At 38.6% G+C, this 25627-nt stretch overlaps 1 protein-coding gene across 14 annotated transcripts in view; it reads left to right on the forward strand.

The window, feature by feature from the left end:
- The window catches only part of NRXN3 (neurexin 3), a 964547-nt gene that overhangs the window by 914596 nt on the left and 24324 nt on the right, over nucleotides 1-25627 (forward strand). For 11 of the 14 annotated variants that reach the window (XM_033514971.1, XM_015631158.2, XM_033514969.1 and 8 more), the window contains one exon: nucleotides 12216-12291. In XM_033514971.1, coding sequence (XP_033370862.1) covers nucleotides 12216-12291 — 76 coding nt within the window. Of the gene's footprint in view, nucleotides 1-12215; nucleotides 12301-25627 lie in introns of all 14 variants that reach the window. The other 3 variants (XM_015631171.2, XM_015631163.1, XM_015631168.1) reach the window with 1 other exon arrangement.

The following is a 25627-nucleotide window of genomic DNA, read 5'->3' on the forward strand; positions in this document are numbered from 1 at the left end:
AAAAATTTCTCAGAGTTCAGTTTTCAACTGGTGTCTCATTCAAAATTCTTTAGGCAGAAGCTTCTTCATTTCATAGTGGGCATGAATTTCATGCCATCTTTCAGTCCTTACAAGAGGTTATTGATGTAAAAAATACAACATTGCCACAAAACTGAGTTGAAAAGCAAGTTTACTGACAGTGAAAGTATTCTTATGGATTTAGATCTTCAAATCCTCTCTCCTTCTGATGATGTTGCTTTGGATACTTGTTTCCTAGTATCTCCCAAATTACACCCTGGAAATCTGAAGGACACTAGGAAGAACCTTGTAACACTTGACACCTTTATAGACAGAATTGCAGAGAAAAAGAAAGCCTCTTCACTGTGTGTGGAGTGGGTTTGTTGTTTTCCCTGAAAGCAGGTAGAAGTATAGATGATGTCAGAGGGTTCTTGATGGTGTTTAAAGTCTGAATTCCTTTGTCTAGGTCTCTGCTTAGTAAGTGCATTCCAGCTGAGTGTCTGTGAGGCCATTAAAGCTAACTTTATTCCTTTTTTCATTTTACACAAACACAAAAGATTGATTTGTCTTTACGACAGTTAATCAAACTCACTAGAAAACTAAATAAAGAAGCAAGGAAAATGGCCTTCTTATCCTTCACAGGCCAAATGTTCTGATTAGGCAGGGGCTGCTGAGAAACCCAGCGGCTATAAGTGTTTATCAGGTTTGTTGTGCATGGGAGTCAGCCTTTTTTTCTTGCATAACAACCCACTTCATGTGCCATTTAAGTGAAATTCACTTCAGATTTAATGTTCAGGAGCCATTTGTCATGTTCCACAGCTCATGGGATTGAAGTTTACCTGGTTTCATCGGTACTTGATGGACCAAGTACATTTTTTAAGGTGATGCATATATGTTTGATGGGAATAGATCTCTTTCCTTGTTAAAGTTATGATTAGACAAATTTCTGGCTCTAACTTAAGGTTTCCCCCTTGATTTCTGATGGTGTTGGTAATGATTTTATTTCTCTGTTTACTCTTTTGTTACATGTTTTTTTCTAACATGTGACATGAACTCAGTGCCCTGTCCCTTCAGTAAAGGTGTAGGTTTTCTCATACTTGAAATGGGGAAAAAAATGTTAATGATAGAAAAGCATGATTTTTAAACATTAGGCAGTTTTATTTCTGGGTGAAAAATTGTCTAGAACTGTTTAAATTAATTTTTATTAGATTTGACCATGATAATGTCAGTATATTAATAGGTTAATGGTAATATATATGTTTTGTTGAGTAAATAGATGTCTTTGTGCTGACAATCATTTACATCATATTTTAAGAGAGGATGGATGGAGTTTGGAGTTGTGGTTAAGAGGCTGTCACTGCTGCTGGGAAATATGAGTTCTACTACAGCCACTTTTGTGATGGTTGTGTTTATAAACTTATTGTTTATAAATTAAAACCATTTATAGCCTTTTTTTAGAAGGTATGCTGTGTTTGTGCTTACATATAGTTATTTAGTGGCTATTTTCCTTTGTTAAATGTTGTACTCTAACGTTATTCCGGGAGCATTTCTAGGTGCTGATCGGTACCTAGTGGGCCAGGATTTATTCTGCATTTATTTATTCTACATTATGTTTATTCTGCACTTAAATGTGTGGGAACTGCCTTCCCCTTGTGAGCTAATGTGTGAATCCTGTGAGTAACAGTATTTAAATGCCATTTTCTAAGTGTGGGTTAATGTTTGGAGAGAAAGAGGAATATTTGTCTGGCAAGAATAGTCTAGCACATTAATGCAACTATTCAAAGATAGTTGTTTATCTTATTGCACTCAGAGGTACTTATAATAATTGCAGAAGTTGTTTTAAGGCACATTTATTCAGAGTGATTATGTTTATTGTTACTTTATGAATAACACACCCTGTCGCATTAGATTTTAAGTGCCACAGTTTGGACCCTACTAGGGTGTTTTCTCCTTTATGAATTTTACAGTTGTGTGTGCCAACTGTTAGTGGCCAATGTAATAATGAGCAAGAGAAATTAAGAGAGAAGAAGGGAAGGAGGCAAAGAACTCCCCATTTTAGAAAAAAAAAAAAAAAAAAAAAAACAATTGCAAGATGGTGGGCAATTGCTGTGCAGCCCCTAGGGCTGGCTTGCCCATCACTTCCCTGGGATGCTGGCAGGATTCCCCTAGGGCTGGCTTGCCCATCACTTCCCTGGGATGCTGGCAGGNCCCCTAGGGCTGGCTTGCCCATCACTTCCCTGGGATGCTGGCAGGATTCCCCTAGGGCTGGCTTGCCCATCACTTCCCTGGGATGCTGGCAGGGGTGCTGTGGCTGGTGTCCCTCTGCCTGCTGTAGGTCGGGTATCAGGCTGTATTGCCATCAGTGTTTGATGGGTGAGCATGCTCCTGTTTTCTCCAGGGAACGGTGTCTGCTGGGAGATCTCCCGTACCTTTAATTTCTCATTAAGTCTCATTTGCAAGAGATTATGAGATCCCAACAGCAGGTGCAATATAGCAAACTGCTTTAATAGAAACAAGACTTGTGTGGTGTTATTAAGTGATCACATAAGCAGAAATGCCAGTTAAATTGCACGTGTGACTACCTCTTTTCTACATAGTAACTGTACTTTACAGGTTTGTTTCTTTTGAATCATGTGTTAGAGGGGAGTGCAACACGGTGTGCAGATTTTGAGGCTTAAGAGATTGTCATTAAAGCTACTGTGCTGTGCTTAGTTATTTATTTCTTGCTAAGAGTGATCCAATCAATAACAGAACAAAATCAAATACAACTCCCTCCCCTCTGAGGAAAAAAGACAAGCTAAATAAAGATGTCCAGGGGAAAATGCCAGCAAACGACATATTGATTTCCAGCAAAGGAGCAAAGTGTAAATGAAAAATATTCTTCTGACACAGTTATTAAGTGCCAGCTAGCACGCAAAGAAAAACCCATTTACTCTTACTAGAGGCTGAGTCTTCAAAGGGCAGCTGATTCATCTCAGATCATTTGAGTCTCTAACTTTCTGAAACATAGGCTCCCCTTTACTAAATGTAAAGGAGTTTTCTGTACTTAGGCTTTACTTTGAGAATGTAAAATGTTTACTAAAATTCTGATTGTATGCCAAGCAAACAGAGAAGCTGTTTACTCCCTGTTGTATGGCTATATAAACAGAAGCATGAGGAAAGGGGTCAATTTTGCTGATGTCAGATAGCAAATTTATGACAGTATCAGGAAAATAAAATCTAGTAACATGTGGGCTCTGATTCAATGCCCCTAGAAATTTGGATTGGGGCAATTTTAAAAGTTACTGCATCCCAGTGATCTGCCCTGCCCTTCTGCTGGTGTAACAAGTATGTAACATTTCATTTTTCAGCAGGGGTATTTCATAGCCCAGCATATTAATAAAATTATTTCAGTGGCAGTTTAAGATAATAAATTAGAATGTGTACCTAAGGGACTAGAGCCCACACCAGCAGGATGCTAAATTCTGTCAATAAGTCATCTTTTTCCTGCATATCTATAAGAATCTTTCTTCAGTTTTTGCTCTCTGTGTCATGCTTAAGCAGATGCTGAGAAGAGCAGGAAGCTGAAGTTTATGCTGCCCCATGTGTTCAGCTGGTTGTTGGTTCTTCTGAGTGGGATAATGGCACAGGGGAAAACACTCTGACTCTATTTTCAGACCATTTCATAAAAGAAATGTCTTCCATTTGAAAACTTTTGGACAAGTATTGGGAAACATCATTGTGTAGATTGTTGTAATATTCAGAAAGTCACATTCCTGAGCAGTATTTGAATTTCAGCAAATTGTCCTTGCAGCAGCTCTCACTGACTTTAGAGTGGATAGTTGTTGTGGGGTCAGCTGTAGTGGCTTGAATTTTAGCTTTTTAGTTACTTTAGTTCATGATGGGCATACCTTCTGTACCTTTCTTAGGGAGTTTTTACCTGCACCACCACCATCTGCATAACTATATAAAAGAGGACTGATGGTTTCTGTTTCAAGTAGCAGTTTCCTTCAATAAGAAATATATAATAGGGGAGCACAAGCTCCTTCATCAAATGACGAAAAGTATACTGAATGAGAATATTCTTCCTGTGTGGTTATTCCAAGAGGCTCTGTCTTCAGTGCATAGACACACCACTTTCATCTTCAAGGCACTTATTGGAAGTAGCAAAATTCACATGGAAAGGAGAAATTGTTTGTTAAGAGGGGAGAAAGTGTCCTCTCACACCAAAGCTGTATCTTTTGTATTAAAAGCAATAAATGCTATTTTACAGCCCAGTTCAAAGCTCTTGCAAATCTTGATAGTTATATTGAACAGTCTGGAAAAGACTTTCCAGTTGATGTTTTCCTAGGTCAAGACAAAAAGAGCCTGTTCTGTTAGGAAAGGAAAGAAATAGAAAAGCAAGTGGTTCTGTGGGCATATGTAATCAATAAACAACCAATCTAGATTCATGGAAATGAAATTTTATTTATTTATTTAGTTCCTAAATAATATGTAATTTCTTCAGGCCAAGAAATAAATTGAAAGGATTTAGGAGGATTTGCTTATCAGCAGAACACCATGTAGAATTACATTCCTTATGCTTTTGGGAAGGTACATTGAAGTTGGGTTAAGCTGCTGTGGTTCAATACTTCTCTTTCCCCTGTCAGGGTGCCTTGAACAACAGATGAATTAATCCTCTCCACTTTCCTTTCTCCCATCTTTGCCCTCCCTTTGCTTTCTCTCTCTGCTCACACTGCCTCACATCATCACCATTCCCACTGCCAGCAGACAGAGACAAAAGGCAGAAGCATGATTTTTCCCTGTTGACTTTCCACAGCTCTGGCACAGAACAAAGTCTCTGAAATTTGGCATCAAACCTGGTCCAGAATAGTCAGACTTTACAGTCCTAATGAACTATTGATTTTAGTGAGACAGGCTTTTGGCTTTCAAAGGAGTAATTCAAGCTTTCAAAGCTCTTTTTAATCATGACTGCCCATGAATCTAGATTGACATACAATTGGGAAGATTATTTTTTGCTTTCTCTTACTTAACTGCCTAGTTCCTTAATCTGTTGTCTGCCATAGTAGTGGACAAATGGCTGATTTTGTTGAGGGGTAGCTCTCTCATGATCCCTATTTAATGCTATAATTTGACAGCAAATCAGCTTTTATATCCAGCCAGGAACATGCAGCCAGATGAACTTTTGCTGGGCTACTGCTGAAGGATACGTGCCTACTGGTTACCTACCTGCCTCTTGGTAGGTAACACACCAGCCCCAGTGACAGGACCCAAGGGAATGGCCTGAAGTTGTGTCAGGGGAGGTTTAGATTGGCTGTCAGGAAGATGTTTCTCACCCAGAGAGTAGCTGGGCACTGGAACAGGCTCCCCAGGGAAGTGATCACAGCACCAAGCCTGTCAGAGTTCAAGAAGTATTTGGACACTACTCTTGGGCACATGGTGTGATCCTTGGGGCTGTGCTGTGCAGGGCCAGGAGTTGGACTTTGATGATCCACGTGGGTCCCTTCCAGCTCAGAATATTCTGTGGTTCTGGCTCTGAGCACAGCTAACTGAAAGGCTGTGCTGGATGGCTTCACTGCCTGCTTTGCAATGTCAGAGAGAAATGTGTAATGTGTTTATATTACATAGTGATGGAGAGGATGCAAATATGGACTTGATTTGGAGTGAATTAGATTGGACTGAAGATATATGGAGCAAGCTCTTCCCCATTAGAGCATATACACTAATGGTATTCATACCTGGATGGTTTAGGCAACTGCTTGACCTCAGTGCTAATGGTTTCTGGTATTTCTCTGAGACTTCTCCACAGTTGGTAAAGATCACTACTTAGATTTTTCTTGGTGAAAATAACATTTTTTCCCCTTAATTTTATCTTTTTTCGAAGCACTCTAAGTAGTTCATCATTCTTCCTGATGTCCTTTGTGACACCTGTAAATGTAAAAATTTATCTTAAGTCCTTGTTAAGTCAAGTTCTGATGTTTAGTTTTACTAAGCCTGTCTGATTCATGCATCTCTCAAGTTCTTTCCTCTTTTCAGTGGTTCTTCTCTAAATTGACTAAAATTACTTCTAATCTTTTGCCATTGAATTGTCCAAAACTTAATGTAATGAGCCGTTCTCTCTTGCTGCAAAGTTGTTGCAGTCTGGTTGAAATCAATGCCAATTTAAACAAACAAAGGATTTGGTCCTCTTGTTTTTGTATTTACCTCAAATGAGCTAAATGAAGAAAAATTATTAGTTTCATGTTCTTTGATGCATTGCCTCTGCAGAGGCAGACATAACCTCAGCTTAGTATCTGGGGGTGCAAAGGGCTTGCACATATTTGTGGCTGTGTCTGTCCCATGATAAGAAATTGCATGTTGTTCCATCTGGTAATGAGATGGAGAAGATTAATACACTTTAGCAAAAGACAGGAGACCCAAGACTCTCCTTAAAACTTTATACAGTCCCAGATTGCAGCTTCTTTTGTAATACCTCATTGTGATTTTTGCAACATTTGTAATATTTTCTCATTTGTATGCAGATTAGTTCTATCTGTATGTAGTAGTTTGAGTTTGTCCAGCCTGAGTCTCTCAGGTCTGCTATACTGTAGTGACCTCAAGGGTATTTTGCAAATAAAGATTAATTAAAAAGTGAGAAACAAATGTAATGTGTAGAAAGGACAGATGAAGGATTCTCATTTAATTGAATAGTGTGAACAGAATATAAAAAGTTCTTTAAAAAGCCCAGTTACCGAAGTACAAAAGGTGGAGGTATTCAAGTTAGAAATGGCACCTAATGAGACAGACACTTCATCTGCTATGTTCTTTTGGCAAAACAGGAAATGCCTTGAGCCTGTTCTTTGCCAAGAAATATCTTGGTTTCTAGAAGACTGAACAATATCACTAACTTCTTCCTGTTCCAAAGTGAGCATTTATACTCCCTGTATAGAAGAAAATATTTAGTCCATATTCCATAATAAATTTGAGACCTATAGAAAATACAGCAGTATGGAAGGAATGGAGGGAGCCAAGTACTTGTATTTAGGAAAAGTTTGTTGACTTTCAGCTCTACATTTTAGGTGTGAAAGGCAAATGCAGTGCCCAGGTTAATACAACTGTATTTCTCCACTCTTGGGAAGATATTTGTGCCTAGCATTTCATGATGGTCGTATTTCAAGAAGTACTGTAAATTGTGGTTCCTTGGTGGCAAATAGATTTACACTTCTCTCACAACAAAGCATTAAGTGTTGCTTTTCAAATAATGGTGTTGAATTGGAAGTAATATGTATAGTGTGCAGAAGAATTTCAAGAAATAGGCAAGTAGGAAAATTGAATCCTCCTTTACCAAAGGAAGCAACTGCCAAGAGTGTAATTCTGCAGGAATTTGTCTGGGGGTTGAATTTATGGGTCCTTGTCTTTTCTCTCCCTCTAGAAGGGAGAACTCCATCATTCCTGGGTGCGTTTTTTATAATTTCATAAAGCTGTTTTGTGACAGAGCTTATTTTATCCAACATGCTTAATCTTTCTCAAATAGTTGTGTACCCAAAGAGCAAGGTGTCAAAAAAACCTTCCAATTGGGAAAAGGAAGATTCAGCACCTGCCATTTTGTCTAGAACAAAGGAGCAAGGGTTATGGATCTGATACATAAATTAGGGCTTTGGGCAATTTAAAGATTGGACAGGAACGGAGTCATCTTGAGAAGGTCTTGCCGCACCATGCCAAATTTCCTTGCACTATATATCCCACACCAGAACATACAGTGTAATGAACAAAGACTGTAGAACCATCACCGTGTCAAGATTGAAGAGGCCCTTAGAGTGAATAATTAGGAGGAGGTGATTACAGGACTAATAATTCATGGAAAGGAATGGGAAGCCAATTCAGTGAAATTGAAAGAATTTGAAGGTAAATATGCCCATAAATCCTCTGGGGTGGACTCAGAGTTTAGCACTTTCTCCTACCCTAGTTTTATTCCAAAGCAATTTCATTAAACACTAGAGAGAGGGAGAGAAAAAATAATAATATAAATGCCATAAAAAATCTTTCAGAGGAAGGAATAAAAAGGGTTCCTGCCAGAGAGAAATTTTATTGAAAGTTATTATAATACCTATCTTTAGTTTTATGGCCTTTAATACAGGCCAAGTAATTTCAAAGCTGGGATTCTTTAAAAATGAAATACATATTTTAAAATAGTATTGTGTGACTTATTATTTTTAATATAGAATTGAGCTAATAGAGGGAAGGGAAAAATATTTTCTCTCTCATGTTCTTTCCAGTGGAAACACAAACATCATTTCCATCACAGCATATGGAGAAGTTTCATTACTATCCTTTTGCCTGCACATAAGAATGTTTAGGTTTTACTATCCCTAGACCACTGGGCAGACACTAAAGCATTAATCCACTTACATCCCCTGGGGCCAGTGGGTGAGTATAATGAGAACCATTTCAAAAATGGGGAAAAGGGACCAGAAATGGGATGGTGTTTTTGCTTACTGCCTCACAGTGAGCTGTTTCTGATGTGAAGAAATCATGCTCGTGGAGAGATTTCCAGGGTCTCTGCTCACCAGCCTCTCCTGTCTTGTGGAAGCAGCAAGTTTAATAAACATCCAGTGAAAATTCTCAGGGAGGGTCTTGAAAGGTACCGATTCCTGTGACAAGAAGTAATGGTCGTCAGGATGTTTCCTTGACCCTGTTCCTGTGGTCAGGAATTTGCTGTTCTTTCTCACTGAAATAGCTTTATTCCTTCGGGATGATTCAGATGTTGGTATCTAAGCGGAAGGTGAATGGAAAACCAATATGTGGTGGGACTAGAAAATCAGTTAGTGATGAATTGTGATGGAAAGTACCGAGATTAAAAATATAAGATAGGAAATGGCAGGACAGATTAGTATACTTATCTCTTCTGTGGTTTCTAGAGATCTCATTAATGACCTTGACTTAAATCTAACACCACTTCTGGAGGTTTTATTTCTTTTTCTAACTTTCATTTTTATACATACAAAATCAACAGGATGGGATAAGGAGCAATCACAAAGAAAAAAAAAAATAGAATATCTGGTGAAATAGCATTGTAGTAGAGATGGGGAGAAAAGATGGAGGTTAATTGATAAAATCATGTGTGGAACCAATCATGAAAAAGTGCAAATAGAGGTTGGAGTTGACAGGGTTGGTGAGTATTGCACATCACACATTTGCATTTTGTCTGAGTCTGGTTTACTGTGTCCTTTGTTCAGAACCGACACAAGCTGCAAGAGGATTTTATAGCAGGAAATCTAGTACACATACCAGAGTGCAGCATAAATATGTTGCATGTACTGCCTTAAGCTGCTTATGAGATGGGAAATTGGACAAGAAGAAGAACAAGGGCCAGGCTTCATGACTTTTCAGGTTTTGGTACAGGGATTTACCAAACTAGATATAGGGTAATTAATAGATCTGGAAGGATGTTTTGACCTTCAATTTGGCTGATCCAAAAATGTTCTAAACTTTTATTATCTACCACTGTCCTGTTGCAAGGAGGTGTCCAGTTAAAAAAAAAAAAAAAAGGCCTTGTTACCTTCCTGGTTTCATATGATGCCCCTAATATGCAAGAAAAAAAAATTGTTATAAAGGAGCTCCTTATTCTTTACAATTCTTTACAAATACTAAATCACATTGTCAATTCAATTGGATTTGATTCCACATTAATGTTGCATGAAGCCTTTAGATCTGAACAAGTGGGTAATCAAATAGGTATAGCAGCTGATAAGAGACAACTACACATTGTTATAATTTTTATGTTTATTTCCTACTGGAGAAAATAATCACTCTTTTTCTATGAGAAGTGTGAATTGTCAGATCTTCAACTCAGAACAAAATCCACTTGGTCTAAATTTAACCTGGAAATCAATTGCCAGGGTTTTAACACTGCCTGAGCAAGGTAGTAGTGATGGATAGTTTCTTCTTTATTCACAGTTCTATCCTTAATTTATTCTTTATTTGTAGTGCCATCCTTACCCTTAGACAACTACATTATAAATCTCAAGTTTCACTAACTACATTTCCCCTGCTTAGAAATTTCTAGCAGTATACCCTTGTTTACTAAATTGTGCTAAATTACATCGGTGCAATTAAAAACTAATATCTTTTTACCCAGAGACAGATGCATTTCACTGTTAGAGGATGTGATCACTGTATAAGTTATAAAATTTCTGGGGATAAATAATACATTCTAAAATATATGTGCCAGGACCAGAAGAATTGAAAAAAGTAGATTTCTATTTTGTGCATTCCTCCTTTCTTGTCCCCTCACTGAGCAGACAAAATTTTAAAGCCAGCTTGTCTTAAGATAAGTCACCGGGATTTCAACAGAATTCTTCCACTTTTGATGACTGAAAGAAGATGTTAAAAAAATGACCTTGACATGTAAGGCGGGAACATATTACCTTCAGTTATTTTTAATCTTGACTCCCCATGGAAGCAAGATTGTAAAAGTATTTAATGAAAGTATTTGAGCATGAAACTACTGCAAGATAGCATTCCACAAAACATTGCTGAATGACCATGCTGGGTATGACTGAGTGACAGATAAAATACTTCATGACTGGGTTTTTTTTGCAAATACTCTCAACTGACCTACCCTGTTTTCCTTTCTTGGCTCAATCTAAGCCACTGAAATCAAGACTGAAGGAACATTAGGTTCAATCGGATCTTTCTGATTGACTTTGTTCTCTTTTTCTTCCCTTAGCTCAAATACAGAGAGGGGGAGAGCAAGGAACTTCTGGCAGAGGTCAGAGGTAATTCATAGTGCTGGGAGCACAGGAGGCTCAAGTCAGAGCCCTCAGGACTCTTTTGTAAAAGGGAAGAGGGAACATGTTAGAGACATGTTTACATAAGAATGTAAAGGAAACCTTATTTAAAGCTGGAGGGTCTTTTTCAGGAATAAGGATTTGAAAGTCTTATTGAGATGTGCGATTCCCAGAAATATTCACCTAGAGTACTGAAGTGCAGCTGTCCTGCTCCTGAGTTCAGCAGTGCTTCCTGCCTGGTGAGGAGCATTTCAGTTGTTTTGTTTCAGGAGTCATCCTGCTGATCCTGCTGCTCAGCAGAACAGGCAGCTCTCTGCAAGGAAGAGCTGTTAAGGGAGACAGTTTCATCGGAAGCCGTGGTTGAGCCAATGCTGCTGAGCTGGGGTAATTTTGTATTGTGCACAGGAACATTACAACCTGTGTCCAGAGGCTGCCACGGGCTCTCCCTAATGGTCTGCATTACTAATTCAACTAATTGCAGCAATTACAGGCAGGAGATGCTGCTGGGAAGAGACACCAGTACACGTCTCTCTAACATGCTGCAGTACATGCTGCTCATTAATTAGAGCCGTACACACACAGAAAGAAAAAATATTAAAAATTAAAATTAAAAAAAAAAGAAAGCATCATCAGCTGGAAATGCAAAGGACTGTGATGAAACCTGTAATGGTTGTGAATGGTCACAGTTTGGTTTAACCCTTTCAGAATCAGTCTTTACAGCTGGTCAACCTAGTGCATCCACATTGCTGGTCACTTGCTAAGCAAGGAGGTGAGGTTGCATGTTGGGCGTGCCTGACACATGCAGCAGTTCCTCATCATGCAACAAGTGATATTTACCGTCTGGGTAAACACCAGATTCCCAACCCAAGAGGTGCATTAACAGAGCCGGAATTATGTCTGCCTCAGAGTGGTGCATCAGACACAGCAATGAGTACTGCTGGCTGGCTGAGTGATGTGTGTTACCTGGGTCTATCTTGTAAATTTTTCTTTGCAGAAAGCATGTTCAGTGTGAACATGGTAAGTCTCTCAGGAGGTGCCTTCTGACTGCCCCTGCATGGTACTGGTATTTAGAGAGGAGCCCAGCCTCCTCCCAGCAGACCCATCTGCAGTGGCTGTTGGAGAGCAGTTTGCCAGACAAGCAGGCTCTGTAGCCCACTGTACTTCGTTCAACAGCATCAGTGTGATCCACTTGCTGCCCTGAACAGCCAGGCAGGTGCACAGCACCTGTGCACACTTGAAATATTCAACAGCAGAGGATAAGCACTTTCTCTCTGACAGGAGACTGCAGTTCAGTGGAGGACACATTTACACAGGCATATACGGGGTGCTTGGTACAACTTAAATATTTTAAAAGTTACAATTGTGAAACCTGTTTTTTCCCCCTTGGATATTTAGCTGCCTGAGTAATAGCTTCTTGACTTTCAAATATCTTACTCTTGTTTTCTTTTATTCCTTTGTTTTGCATGCCAGACAACAGATGACATCGTTTCATCAGCTGAATGTTCCAGTGATGATGAAGATTTCATTGACTGTGAGCCCAGTACAGGTAAGTCAGGTCAGTTGTGTTTTGCTTGCTTTCTGATTTCATTTGCAAAAAACAATGCATACATATATTTTATATGTGTGTGAATGTATACATATATAATTATATATGTATATATGTGTGTGTATATGTATATATATATACACTCATGTATATATACACTGTATATAAAATAAGAAACTATACAGCCAAGCATCAGATCCCATGGACTTGGCAACAGCAAAACACTGATATCTAGTCACTGTTTGGTTCATATAAAGTTGTTCGCATGGAAAGGCAAACTTTCTGAAAGTGATTCCAGCTAATTAATATTTCACATATTTCTAGATGTTACTTTACTAACACAGTAGGAAAAAATCAATATGGAATGTGACAAATAATGAAGATTTATGAAGTGGAGAGGGTGAACATTTGAAAACAGAAGAGAAACAAAAGTGAAATAAAAATCAGTTATTAGCAATGTTTAATCTTTCCTAATTACTGTGAAGATGGATGTTAAGGGATACATTTGTCCATGGGATTTTGAGCACAGTTAACATGGTAATGTGTTTATACTAATTTTGTTTCCTGTGACCCCAAAGAAATTGGGGAGTGCCAAAAGATAGTTTTAACACAACAAAATTAGTAGTAATTCTTGCCTTGTTATCTGCAGTGATGCTTCAAAATGTATCCATTAAAGAGTCAGAAGGACTGGCCTTGTGGAACTGACTCAACTTCTCCCTTTCAGATACATTTTGATAAATTGATGGCTTTTCTTTCTGGTGAGATATATTATGTGGTATCCAGCAGGCAACTGCAGTCTATTTTATTTCTTACAGGCTTTTTCAAGTCTTCTTTTTTGAGGCTTGCCATGAGTTAAGCATTTCTATAATAGAGAACAGACATCATCGAATTTCTGTGTACATTTAAAAGAAAAAGAGAAAGCTTGGTTAGAATTTTGTCTTTAAAAGTGAAACATATAAATAGTTTGAGGGGGTTCTTTTGTTTGGCTTTGTTTTGTTTGTTTTTGTTTTGTTTTATTTGGGATGATTGTTGGTTTTTTTTTTCCTTACAAAAAATACCAAGAAAGTATTATAAATGTTCTGTTTCTAATTTCCTGAAGCCATTTCAGTAATACAATAATAACATAAAAATTCACCCAAGGCTAGTGCTTTCACATTTCTTTTCAATTCACCATGGTGTACCTGCATTTTTAGTAGAACTTGGTCCTGTTGTAACCTGAGACTGGCATTGTATTGTAGCTGGGAACTTCCACCCCAAACTCTTGACATCCCTGTGATGGCAGTGAAGGCAGTGACACAGACTCTTGGTAACAAATAGCTCAGCCTACTTCCCAGCTCTTTTTTTCACAGATTTCCATGGATTTTTCTACTCCACATCTGTAAGAAAAGCAAATATTACTAGATTTTGAAGTATAAACAATGGGTGTACTGAGAGTTTAAATAAAGGTAGTAATGAAATGCCAGCACAGTGATTGTAATAAAAGTGAGGCATGAGATTAATAGGACCATGTTACAAGGACAAAGGTACTGCAACTATGCAAATAAATGAAGTCACTTCATTAAAGCTTCACTAACATGTGAAGACTTTATTTTTTAATTTATATTCTGATTGCCATGTATTTAAATTAAAGGACAAAATTATGTCTTTATCAGACTCCTCCTCTTGTAAATTTCTGTTTCAAAAATCACAATAATTTCAGCAGCAATTGTAACAGCAATATTTTCAGCTAGTGCTGCCAGTGGAAAAATCAAAGTTTGAGTAGAAATTTGGTAAAGCAGCATGTTTAGCATGAAATTTCATAGTGCTGTACAGCAACATTTCCAGACTAAAAATACCTCATTCCTGACACAGTTAGAAATCTAATGCTACAAACAGGTACAAACTGGATTTGTAAAAATTACTTGCTTTTGAAAATCCTGCTAAGCATTACAGTTGGCAGATATAAGTGCCTACAGACGTTTGAATATCTGCTGTATAAAATAATATGATTCACTGAAAATCTGCTGAAGGTTCTCTCCTAAACTACTAGATGTTCTTGCAAATTTCACCCAGTATTTTCATTGCACCCTACTCTTCTTGCATAGGAAGGTGGCCCACATAAGCCACTGAAATCTGATTCTTTTCTAGGGAATTACTATGACATTGAGAACAAAAGTTAGCTTGATTATATGTAAAAATAAGTCTCCCAGATGGTCCTTGCTGATGAAATCTGCACTTCCAGATTTTGAGTTTTCCTGCTCTCAGAGGTGCTGGTGTACAGAATTGCCAGAAGGAGGAGGAATATGCAGGTCCTTTTTGCATAAACTTAACTCATTCCATCATAATAAGAAGGAAAAGTAGCAGGTTTATGAGGCTTCTCATTTTGTTTATCTATCTTATTGTCTGCATTCTCAGTGCATCCAGTGTCTGCAATACAGCCTGTATCAAAGCACTCACTCAGCCCATTCTGCTCTGGAGCACTAAAGCAATCTGAGCCGGCTTATCAAAATCCAGTAGTGCTGGCTTGGCTGAGCAGATATGTTTGCCTTTACACTCCACCAGCCAAGTGAGAATTCTGGCCACACGCCAAGAGCTGGTATTTAAATATGTACATTGTAGAGAGAAAAGATCCAGATCATATTGCTTGTGATTTCTAGTGTGTGGCTTCAGATTTTTTTAAAGCTTAATGTTGGGGTTTTTTTTAAAATTAGGCTCATTTGAAATTGCTTCATCCTGTTCTGTTGACAGGTCGCTGCCTACTGCCTTGCTTGATCCCTTTTACAGCAGGCTGAAAATTAAATGACCTAACCCAGCACAGTCTTCTTTTTGTTGCTCTGATAATGTGTAGCTTTTAAAGCTCTTGAGTTTCTGCCAAATTTGGCCTTCCATCACCCTCAGTGCCATGGTCTAGTAATGTAAAGGTTACTGGACTCACTGCTGCAGCTGTGAGATATGATACACATCACTGTGAACCTGCTGTGCAATAGCCAAGACAAGGGCAGCACGGAATATTTCCCTGCAAATCAGAAGTTTTTAGATTTCATATGAGTCAGAATCAAATCCCATATCTAGAGAATACTACTTTGGTCTTGGTCCTGAATCAGAGGCAGTACTCTACATAGTGTCCTTTAGAAGCCTTTGTTTTTGGTGTACTCAGAGACTGAAAACCATGTCCTCTTTGAGGTTAAATATCATGTGAGAACCATTTGGCAAGGTCTTATTGCCACTTAACTCTGACTGATGGTTGAATCTAAGACCTGAATCTCATGCACATATGATCTGCATCTGAACACTTGTGTCTCTTTGAAAAAAAGACAATGTGAAGGTGATTCCCTAACTTTGCTCCCTTCAGGATTTTCCAGGCTGGCTTGAAACATTCACTGAGCAGGCTGGCTAACACTTTGTGCCCCCCTTCCAAAAGTGATTTCTTTTGGAATTTTGATATAAAATTTCATTTAAAAAACAGGAGCTGTCACTGGACCTGTTCTGAGTGAGGTAGCTTATAAACACCAGCTGTAGACACAATGTATATGTAAGGAATTATTCTAAGTGATGGCAATGACAGCTGTGGATCCAAAACCCCCTTGTATTTTATGTAATGCGAAAGAAACTATTACAGGTTCAGGGACAGAAATTTCCCCCTATTCATCTTATTGCAGACAAGCCTAGATACCCTTAGATCTTTATATTTCCCAGAAGGCTTAATCTAAATGATACAGGGGGGGAAAAACCTGTTCATCTGCCCTTAAGAAGCATTTACTTAACAGTCAAGAGAAGATCCTCTTTTATCTCTATGAAAATGTTGCTTGTCCCTGTACATGGCCAAAAAACTTATATTTTTCTGTGCCAAAGCACGATGCTTTTCTCTGGTAGGAGTACAGGACTGTCTTCTGGCCTGCTCCAGAGAGATCCGAGGCTCAAATATTCAAGTTCCTTAAAACTCAAGCCAAGGTCCTGAGCCTGTGCTTTAGAGCACGCTCTGTGGTGGTTTTTTTGTCACTCAGCTGCTCTCAGAGAATGTAGGATTTGTAAGGACCACATCTTTTCTGACAAGGAATGACTAGGAAGCACTGTGAAGATAGCATTTCTCTCTTTTCAGTGAAATGAGGAGCACCCTTTCAATCTGATCTTAATGAGATTTCAAAGCCTTGAGGATGATAATTACGCTTTCCTGTCAGCTGTTGCTGTCTCCTCAGGCCATTGCTCTCATTCCTGTTAAGGATGTCCATTAGTGGAGCTCTGGCAGGCTGGATGCTGGTGGCCAGGCACCTGGCTGGGATCATAGCCCAAGCTGCTCCTTGGACTACTCCAAACAGTGAGACCCAAACATACATCAATTAGCCTGATGCCCAGAATGCAGCCTCTTGAAATGGTCTGTAGGGCTTAATCCTTATTCCCTGGCTTGACACATCCTTTGTTTCTTCCCTGATGCAGTTGCAAGTTTTCCTTTCCTATCAGCACATCAATTTCCTATGTGATCCTTTTTTTCCACCCCCAGGGAAGTTTACTCTGTGTTTCCCAAAAGGCTTCATATATGTTAAGGCTGTCATTGTCTAATCAGACTTGTAAGCCTTGGTGATGGGGGACTGGGCACAGCAGTGGATATGCCAAAATCTACAGTTCTTTGCATTGGAAGTTACGTAGTGTTTTGTGCCCTTACTCACAGGAGGCACATATCCAACAGATACGCTCTCTGTATCTACAATTTACTGGCCTGTAGCCATCCACCTGCAGGCTGCCTGGGTCAGAGATTTATTTGCAGAAAACAACCATAATCTGTCTTCCAAAACAGCCAGCACAGTACAAAAACCAATATGCTGAAAGTGAAGACTTCACTGAAGAAACCGAAAGAAGTGTTGATTTGGCTGTTCTCCTCCATAACTGCATCAACCTCCCCAAAGCACCTTGGGAATTCTCATTGTTCTCCTAACAGGAACACCCCCACACAATCCAGTGCTCGGTTACCCCCAGTCTTTCACTCTGACAAGCGGGAATGTTTGCCCATTTCTCGTGCTGTAAATAAGAAGTGCCTTTTAAAGTTGTGTGTATGCCTCTGAGTACTCAGAGAAATAGACTTCCCATCTCATCAGCTGAATACCATGTGGACCCAAAGGACAGGGGTTCATCCGCAACACTTCCCAGGGTGTAACAGCATCACTTCTTTGATGGAATTTCCTAGCTACAATCTTACAGCCAAAACAAAATCAAATGAACAAGTTTTACAATCATGCAGATGACTTACAGGAAGTTTTGTTTTCTTTTTGGTTTTGATTTTTTTTTTTTTTTATTTTTTTATTTTTACATTAGGAATACTGAGATTAGTTTTCAGCATTTTGGTCTTTCTATCTATGTAAGCTCCAAAGGCCCCCACCCATGAGGATATTTTATCTATATATGCACTATATATACAGTGTGCATATATATATCTATATGCTAAAGTAATAAATGACCAATATCAGCAGTAGCCCCTATCATTCAATCACATGTTTACACAGAAATTCATGCCTTCATCTAACCCTGGCATCCGCTGGTGTGGACAGATGCATGATATTGTTATTTCTTGGTGAAAAAGCACGTTAATTTATTTTTTGTTAGTTTTTTTTTCTTCCTTTTATTTATTTCTTTACTTTTAATTGATAATTTCATCTACCAATTAGCCTCGGGGTAGGGTGGGGCAGGGAGAACAAAAAAATTATACAGGTATATCAATCGATATATACACACATACTCCGTGTATATATAGATAGATATATACATTGTATATATTTGAAGAACATTTTCTGTCGTTTCACCTCATCTTGTGCCGCATGAATTTTTGGTGATTAATATTTTAGTTTCTTTTATATTTCTTTCTTTTTTTTTTCTTTTTTTTTTCTTTTTTTTGGCTCGTAACCGTGCCATATTGCTATTTTTTAATTTTTAAAATCATCGCTGTAATTCTCAATTTATATTTTTGGAGTTCTTCCAACAAAATAATGATTTAATCATCTCAAGAATGAGATATAGATCTGCAAACCAATAAAGGCAACAAAATCTTTTCTTGCCATCCTCAAGAAATCCACATTTTCGGACATCCCAAGAAAGTTGTGTGCAAAAGAATGAAGAGTATTACCCCTTCCTCCTTTATTTTTATTTTCCTACTTTTTTAAACTTCTGCAAAGTCTCTATCCTGTTTTTTTCCCTTTTCCTTTTCTTTTTTCAATTGAGTTCAGAGAAAAAAAAAACACCCAGAAGAAAAAAGCCCTCCCCTTTACCCTGCATTTTCCCAGGAAAAACTCTTCCAATGTAAAGAGCCCTAGAAACTGCAGATGGCATAAAAAGAATTTTATTGCAATGCAGAGTGTCTGTCGTATCTTTTATTTCTGGGTCAGTGCAAGATCATTTTTCTGGCATGCTGTAGTTTAGCTGATGTAACTAACCATGGCCTTCATTAACCGGTGCATGGGCTGTGATGACACCATCGTATGTTCCATCAGAGCTATGCATTCAGGCTAACCGAGCAAGTCTGTAGTGTATGATTTGGGGGGATATTGTTTTAATTTTAATTTTTATTTATATTATAATTTATTCTTTTTGGAAGAGTTATGCCAGTACCCTTGGCTGCTTCTTGCAGCCTTGGAGTTATAGATCTATTTTTTTAATGGGGTTTCTTTGCTTTTTTTTTATTTCTCAGTAGCAATTTTGCGTCTTGTTTGTGTCCATCTGTCTTGTCACTGTGTCTTGGAGGTCCATTGGTCCCGTGTTGTTATGTGATTCTGTTCTCTGTTCGTAAGCTGGTGTTTAGCTCCTCGGCGCTCCGTCATCCCTCATCCCCTTTCCTTCCCCTCTTCCCTTCCTCACCTACCCGAGGGAGGTCCGCAAAGAGGCACCAAGCTTTGAATGATGTCCTGAGTGTCTCCCCAAGGCTTCAGGATGGATGTTGCAGTATGTCCGCAGAGCTTCCTAAGACCAAGTTTGCAGCTGGTCTGTTTTCAGCAGTTTTCAAACTCCGTTATCATTTCACTCTTAGAAGTGGTTTACTGGCATAATGCTAAAGTGACTTTTTATACAGCTTCTTAAGGGATTTGTGTGTACATGCTGATGTCTTAGGGTAAGAATTCCTGCTATCTGTGCTTTAGGCACCAGACAACGCCACACAGGATTCAGGCTGTGTGTTAAATGGGATGTACCTAGGACTTTTAATAAAAGGCAGTCTTGGAAAAGGAATATCACTGTGCATGTGCAGATGAAAGGATATCTGTGTGAATGTATTCTTAAAATCCACCGTTCCTAGGCAAAAGTCTAGGATGTACCTAGGATTTCTAAGAGTAGTGTGTCTTCACTCTGTGGGGTCATTCTTCTGTCTCAGTGTGTGATGTCTGCCTCTTCCTGGTGCTGGTGAAAACTGGCTTGCTGATGTTTACTTGTAGGACTTGAACACAATTCTGGAATCGCATCTGGGGTGTCTTCTGCCATATGCATCATAAATGTGCAATAATGCGTAAAGCAGAGGAAAACAAGCTGGGTTTTCAAGCATCTGCTTAGGCTAGAAACACTATTTAGAAGAAATGTAATTTGGCTTGTCCAGTGGTTCATTTCCTGATACTTTAATTCAGTTTTTTGTGAATGTACTAGCTACATTAATGGTACAGGAAGCTTCAGTGCATTAGGATACATCAGCTGGTATCAGTGGATCAGCTCAAGTTAGTGGAGGAAAATTTTATGCAGACAATGTTCACAACATCACAAAAAGCATACTTACACATACCTTTAGCCTAGCTAAAATTCCAGGTTTTTTGTAGGAATTCATTTGTTCTGAAGAGAAGATGTTGAAATCTGTGAACTTTTCTCACAGGACCATGATACAATACCTTTTTAGGCTGTCACCAGAAGAGGGAAGTGATGGGATATGTTCAGTTTTCTAACATGGAATTATTCAATTATTTCATTTAACTTACACAAGATGTGTTTTCTGTACATGCAGAGAATTAAAAAGATCACTTTTCTTTCACCGGTGGGAACCAATGATTTATGCTCAGTTTAGTTTTCTTAATTCTTATGTAATCTGAGAAAAAATACTGAGTGTACTTATAACAACAGAAAATTAATATTTAAAGCTGACTTGGTTTAGATTTTAGATCTCATGTGTTTTTCATAACTAGTAATTCCTACTGAATCTAAAGCTTTTTCCTGGCAATTGCTTAAGTAAAGCAACTGCTTATAAAACTATATTGTAATCAACAAGCTTGTAGTTTTGTGTAATACTGCCCTCTGGCAGAGAGACCAGAACAGTCCTGTTATGAGGCAAACAGCAAAAGAAACCAATTTTTTAGGACAGCTTATTGGAGCAGAACAATTGGAGTTTTAGCCCCCTGCATCATGAAGTTCAGGGTAACCTTCAGACTGGAGTAATGTGACAATCAAGCGTCCAGCATCAGGACAGTAACCTCCAGGCTGTGATAAAGCTGCTGTGTCCTACTGAATGGTGACTTCTGTTTGCCTTATGAAGCCTCTGGTGTGCCTGTGACCAGCCTTCTGCAGGGGCAAGGGGCTCACTCAAGTGCAGGAGATGCTGTGAAAGATCCCGTTGTGCTCTGTTTTACCCCAGTAACGTTATACATGGATATCTGCCACTAGATATAGTTAGTTTTTATTTTTATTTGCTGTCTCGGGGCAGGCTGCTGGCTTCAGCTTTTGTGACATTTGTCACTGAGCAAGGGGAAGAGCTGAGAGTTCAGTTGTTTAAGCCAAGAATAAAAAGCCTGAACTCTGGTGTAGCACTCCTGGAGTCTACTATTCTGGAGTAGAACTGGGAGTTCTGCTGCTGATTCCTTCTGTGACTATATGTATATTGTTTATTTGCCTACCTGTAAGGCTGGGTAAATTAACTATTTCTAGCTAAATGAGGCAAAGATGAAGTGAAAGGAGATTTAATTACTGTTTTAATGGACTTTGATATTCAGGTGCAAATTACTCTTCAGTACCCCAAAATGATTCTGTACTGCTGCCTACCAGAAATGTGAAAATAAACTGTCATTGTTAAGTTTTTACTACTACATGCTATCTTTGCTTACTCTGAGAAGTAACATTATCACATATTTTTGTATAGTAGGTACAATTCCTAGTCTGCTAATGCAGAGAGAGTAAAGTGAGGGATACAAAAGTCAAGTATTTTAATGTCAGGGGTCATTGGTGTGACATTATTTTCATTAAATATCACTTTTCCCTCTAGAATTAACACACACATTGGTATGAACCATGCTTAGTCTACATAAATGAATGTCATGAGTGGACAGCAATATACAGATATAAAGATCAGCGCTTCCATCACTTGGATCTGCATCCTCGTAGAATTTTCCTTTAAAAACTTAACAGTTTCTCCAGCCTGACTTAGCTGGTATAAGTTTCCCCAGTTCTGCATTTAAGATAGGAAAGATCAGAATCAGCCCCACAGTCTGGCTACCTTGCCCTTGCTGCCTTCCAGTCTTTTTTTAAAGCGTGTTCTCTAAACTCAAAGCCATGTGCACTGTCACATTCTGGCAATCCCTCTAGTGCTGTGCCTATGTTATCAAGCTGACACATGTCTAAAATACTAAGATATGATATTTTCAACCTGCTGCGACTTGCTTTTTGTCCCTGTTAGCTTTGATTTTCAGCTTCATAAAATATATGGGAAAGAAAATAAAAATAGCCAATGACACATTCAGTGGAAGAGAGGAGCTAGCACATGACTCAGAAACAGATTTTGCATCGAAAGCAAATGTTTGTTTATTGGAACCTTAAATGTCTGTAGCAACTGGTTAGTTACCTTTAAACAAGAAGAAAGTATCTGATTTCTGAAAGATAAGTAATGTCTCTTAGAGAGAAATCATGTTGAGCATTTACAGATACTAGGGACAGAGATAGGTTTTTGCTTCTAAAGGTTTTTCTTACAAATTTCTTTTGGTCATCATGCTTAGACCTAAGCACATAGCCTTATGTACTAGAAGCTCAAAGGTACTGATGTTCACATGAACTATAACACCTAGAATGATACCTCAGTAGAGAAGGAAGACCTGTTCTATTTTCAACCCAGGTAGAATCATGACAAACCAAAGTTTCTAATTACATCAAAGGGGTTGTTAATTTGTCTTCATTTTGCCTTTCTGTTTCAGTTCCAACTTTTTATTTACAAGTTGTAGAAATCAGTGCTTTCTCCCAAGTGTAAGAAGTGGGAGATCACAATTCCTAGGGGATGTGTAGTATTCCATTAATACTACTTATCTTATATGGTCTGTGAGGAGCAGATGACAAAGACCATACCAGTTTGGAAATAAGGCATGGAAGCAAAAAAACAAAATAAAAACAAATTAGATTGTCTTGATCTGAAATCTCAGATGTCTACTAACTTGAGAATCCATTTGATCTTTGCACAAATAAATACATTATTAAAACCTTGCAAAAGAGCCATCACCAAGGACCTTCTTTTTCTACTTTTGCTGAGTCTCATAAAAGCTAAAGTTCTTTGGCCCCATGGGGTGGTGTTAGAAGGATCATCAGCTCCTCTTTGGACATTCAAGAGAAACTACAACTATTTACAAACTAACGTACAAAATCTCAAAATTAGCTTCTTTTAGAGCAACAAGAAAATGCCCCCAATTTTATCTCCACTGGTTTCACTCCACCTGTGTCAGAACAATAAATGTCAGAGGCATTACAAAAGGGAGAAATGTTTCTCTGTCTTTAAGGAACAGCAGAAATGCAAAGCAACTTTAAGCCTTTTTTATTTTTTAATATATGTCCATAATTCAGGATTTTTCCCTACTACTGAAACCAGTATGACAGATTTTAGATACTAGTTTTGGCAACTACTGATTTCACTGCTGAAATCTTGGGGAGTTCATCAATTTTGTATTTGACCAATGAAAAGAGCAAAAGTAGTCCTGTAAATTGTTCACGTTATTTTCTAATGTATCAAAATACAATTTTATTCTCTTCTTCTGACCTCTCTTCATTCAGTAACAAGTCTACTGTGGAGTACCCGGAGACTCAGTATTTCCCCTAGAATCCATGGTTCTCCTGTATTCTAATTTCTTTAGTGCTAAGACAGGGATGATAAATATATTGCAGAACGTGCACACACACTCTCTCTCTGTACATGTATGTATATTTGTACATCTGTTAATGCCATGTTTATGTTCTGGCTTAAAAAAGCATATTGGGGAACTGAAATAGTAGAATAAACTTGTTTAGAATCTTTATAAGCAAATGTGGAACAAATAGATTTAATCTTGCCTTATCCCCTTTCTCATGCTTCTGCTACGTTCTGTTAGTTCAACTCTTTGGCTTTTGTATAACTCAGAAAGCTGCTAGTACATCCCATCATTTTGGGGGAGGTGTTTTGTGAGCGAGGGCAAGTGTGACTCAGGCTTGAGATCTGAGCACAGTCTGAAACAGAGGATCCCTGTCACGCATCTCAACTCACAGCAGGGAAGTGTCTTTGGTGAGGTTTGAATCATTTACCTCTGCCAGGGTTCTGGGGACTCTCAGAGACCTGTGGAGAGGATTAAAAAGGTTTGGCAGCTGGAGAGAAAGTGCAGTGGGAGTATGTATGTATCTGAAACAGAATAAAGTGCTCTTTTGTTCAGTAAACTGGCCGTACTACCCGATCTGCCCGTATTCCCGTGGCTGATGGGTGGCGTTCCCTGGGACATTGGGGACCATGTGCAGTCCCCTGGTGAAAGGCCCCTCTTGGCACTGGGGCTGTTCTTATGCAGATCAGAACTTTTGCTACCACAAACCCAAAAATCTCCTCTGCCCCTTTGTTGTGGGGGTGCAAATCTGGCCTCAGCAAAGCACCTGCTGCTTTTGCAAATGGCCAATTGTTTGGGTCTTTAACCTCTAACATTTCACTCTCTCATACCCTTTACTTCACATGCTTAAACATGCCAAATAAGCCCCAAAGGAATTCAGAGACTGAAAAGTAGTTGAAGATATAAACGATTAGTTCTTTTTAGTAAAAAGTTAAGATTTGGTGCTGTCAAAGTACTGCAGGGACTCCATCTAGTCTCTTCTGAGCTGTCTGTGTCATATCCAAAACAGGAAAAGGTTCCTTGACCCCTAAAATGCTGGGTTTGATTATTTGTTTTGCATTTTGAAATTGGTGCTTTAAAGAAAGTGAAAATTCCATTCTAACAAAATCTCTAATTATGAAACAAAGTAAGCTTAAGTTTGAAGTATTTTATGGGAACTTCTTTTGTCCCCCCACTTTATTTGTCCCCTTTTCTGATTTCTGAAAATATGACTAGTAAACCTCACCTGTAAATAAATTCGGAGCTTCTTATAATGTTTTTCAGTTTTTCAATTTCTTTTCTCCCCCATTAGGTTCCCCAGAACATTAAACCATACTTTCCTCCATAGGAAACATCTGTCACTATCTCTGTACGAGTTACATTAGAAGACTAAACCCTTTGATTACATTTATCAAAAGAGTTGAGCCAGTATATTTCAAAATTTTCAGTTGTTTTGTTCACAGCTTTTCATTGTATTTTGAATAGCAATGGCAAAGTCCACCCCTGAAGCTGAGTGATCTTTCCCACATATGCTGTTTTCCATATCCATCACTTTTCCCTTGGAAAGAAAAAGCAAACAAAAATTATTTTGAGAGACAGGAAAGAAGTCTCCTTCACTGAGATGGTATTTTTAGAAACAGATGGTAAAACAAACTGCAGATGTTGTGCCTGCAGCACCTCTATTCTAATAACGGGATTGTTGAAAGATGAAAGCAGCTATTTGTGTGTCTAACTCACTCTGCTAGTAATTCTTCCTCCATGCAAGGAGAGCAGGCAATCCTAGTACAGCAGTTTTTTCCCTATCTCGCCTCCTCTGCAAAAAGGAATTACACAGTTCTCTGCTGAAGAATGAGTGTTCTGGTAGTGCTGTCTTCAGCACACACCAAGATGTGATAGTATAGGAAAAATGAATCCCAGTCATCTATACCTCATTTACTATTGAACCAGTAGGTTTTTTATTCTCCTGGTGACTTTTTTCTTTTGCCTCTCAGATAACCTTTCCTTCCTGATGACAAGCTGCAAGTTTTCTGCTGCCCTGTCTCGTAGGTGGCAAGTGTCCAAACATAAGCTCCCAATTCAGATAGTTTAAGAAACTCTTAAGACCTGCCAGGCTCGGCGTGCCTCATGTAAGAGCACTGTATTCACATGAAATGTTTAAAGTGTCCTGAGGAAATTGAACAGTTGTTTCCTTTTCCAAACCAAATTTGCTTACATTTCATTGAAGCTAATTAATTAGGAGTCTAAGCAGCAAGTCAGGTCAAAGCCATTTGGACTACTGTAATAGCAGACATTTTGTGAAGGCCCAGATTTTTGATGGCCTTCAGAAA

Source organism: Parus major, chromosome 5 (assembly GCF_001522545.3).
Source record: "Parus major isolate Abel chromosome 5, Parus_major1.1, whole genome shotgun sequence".
In the NCBI taxonomy this organism is placed as follows: Eukaryota; Metazoa; Chordata; class Aves; order Passeriformes; family Paridae; genus Parus; species Parus major.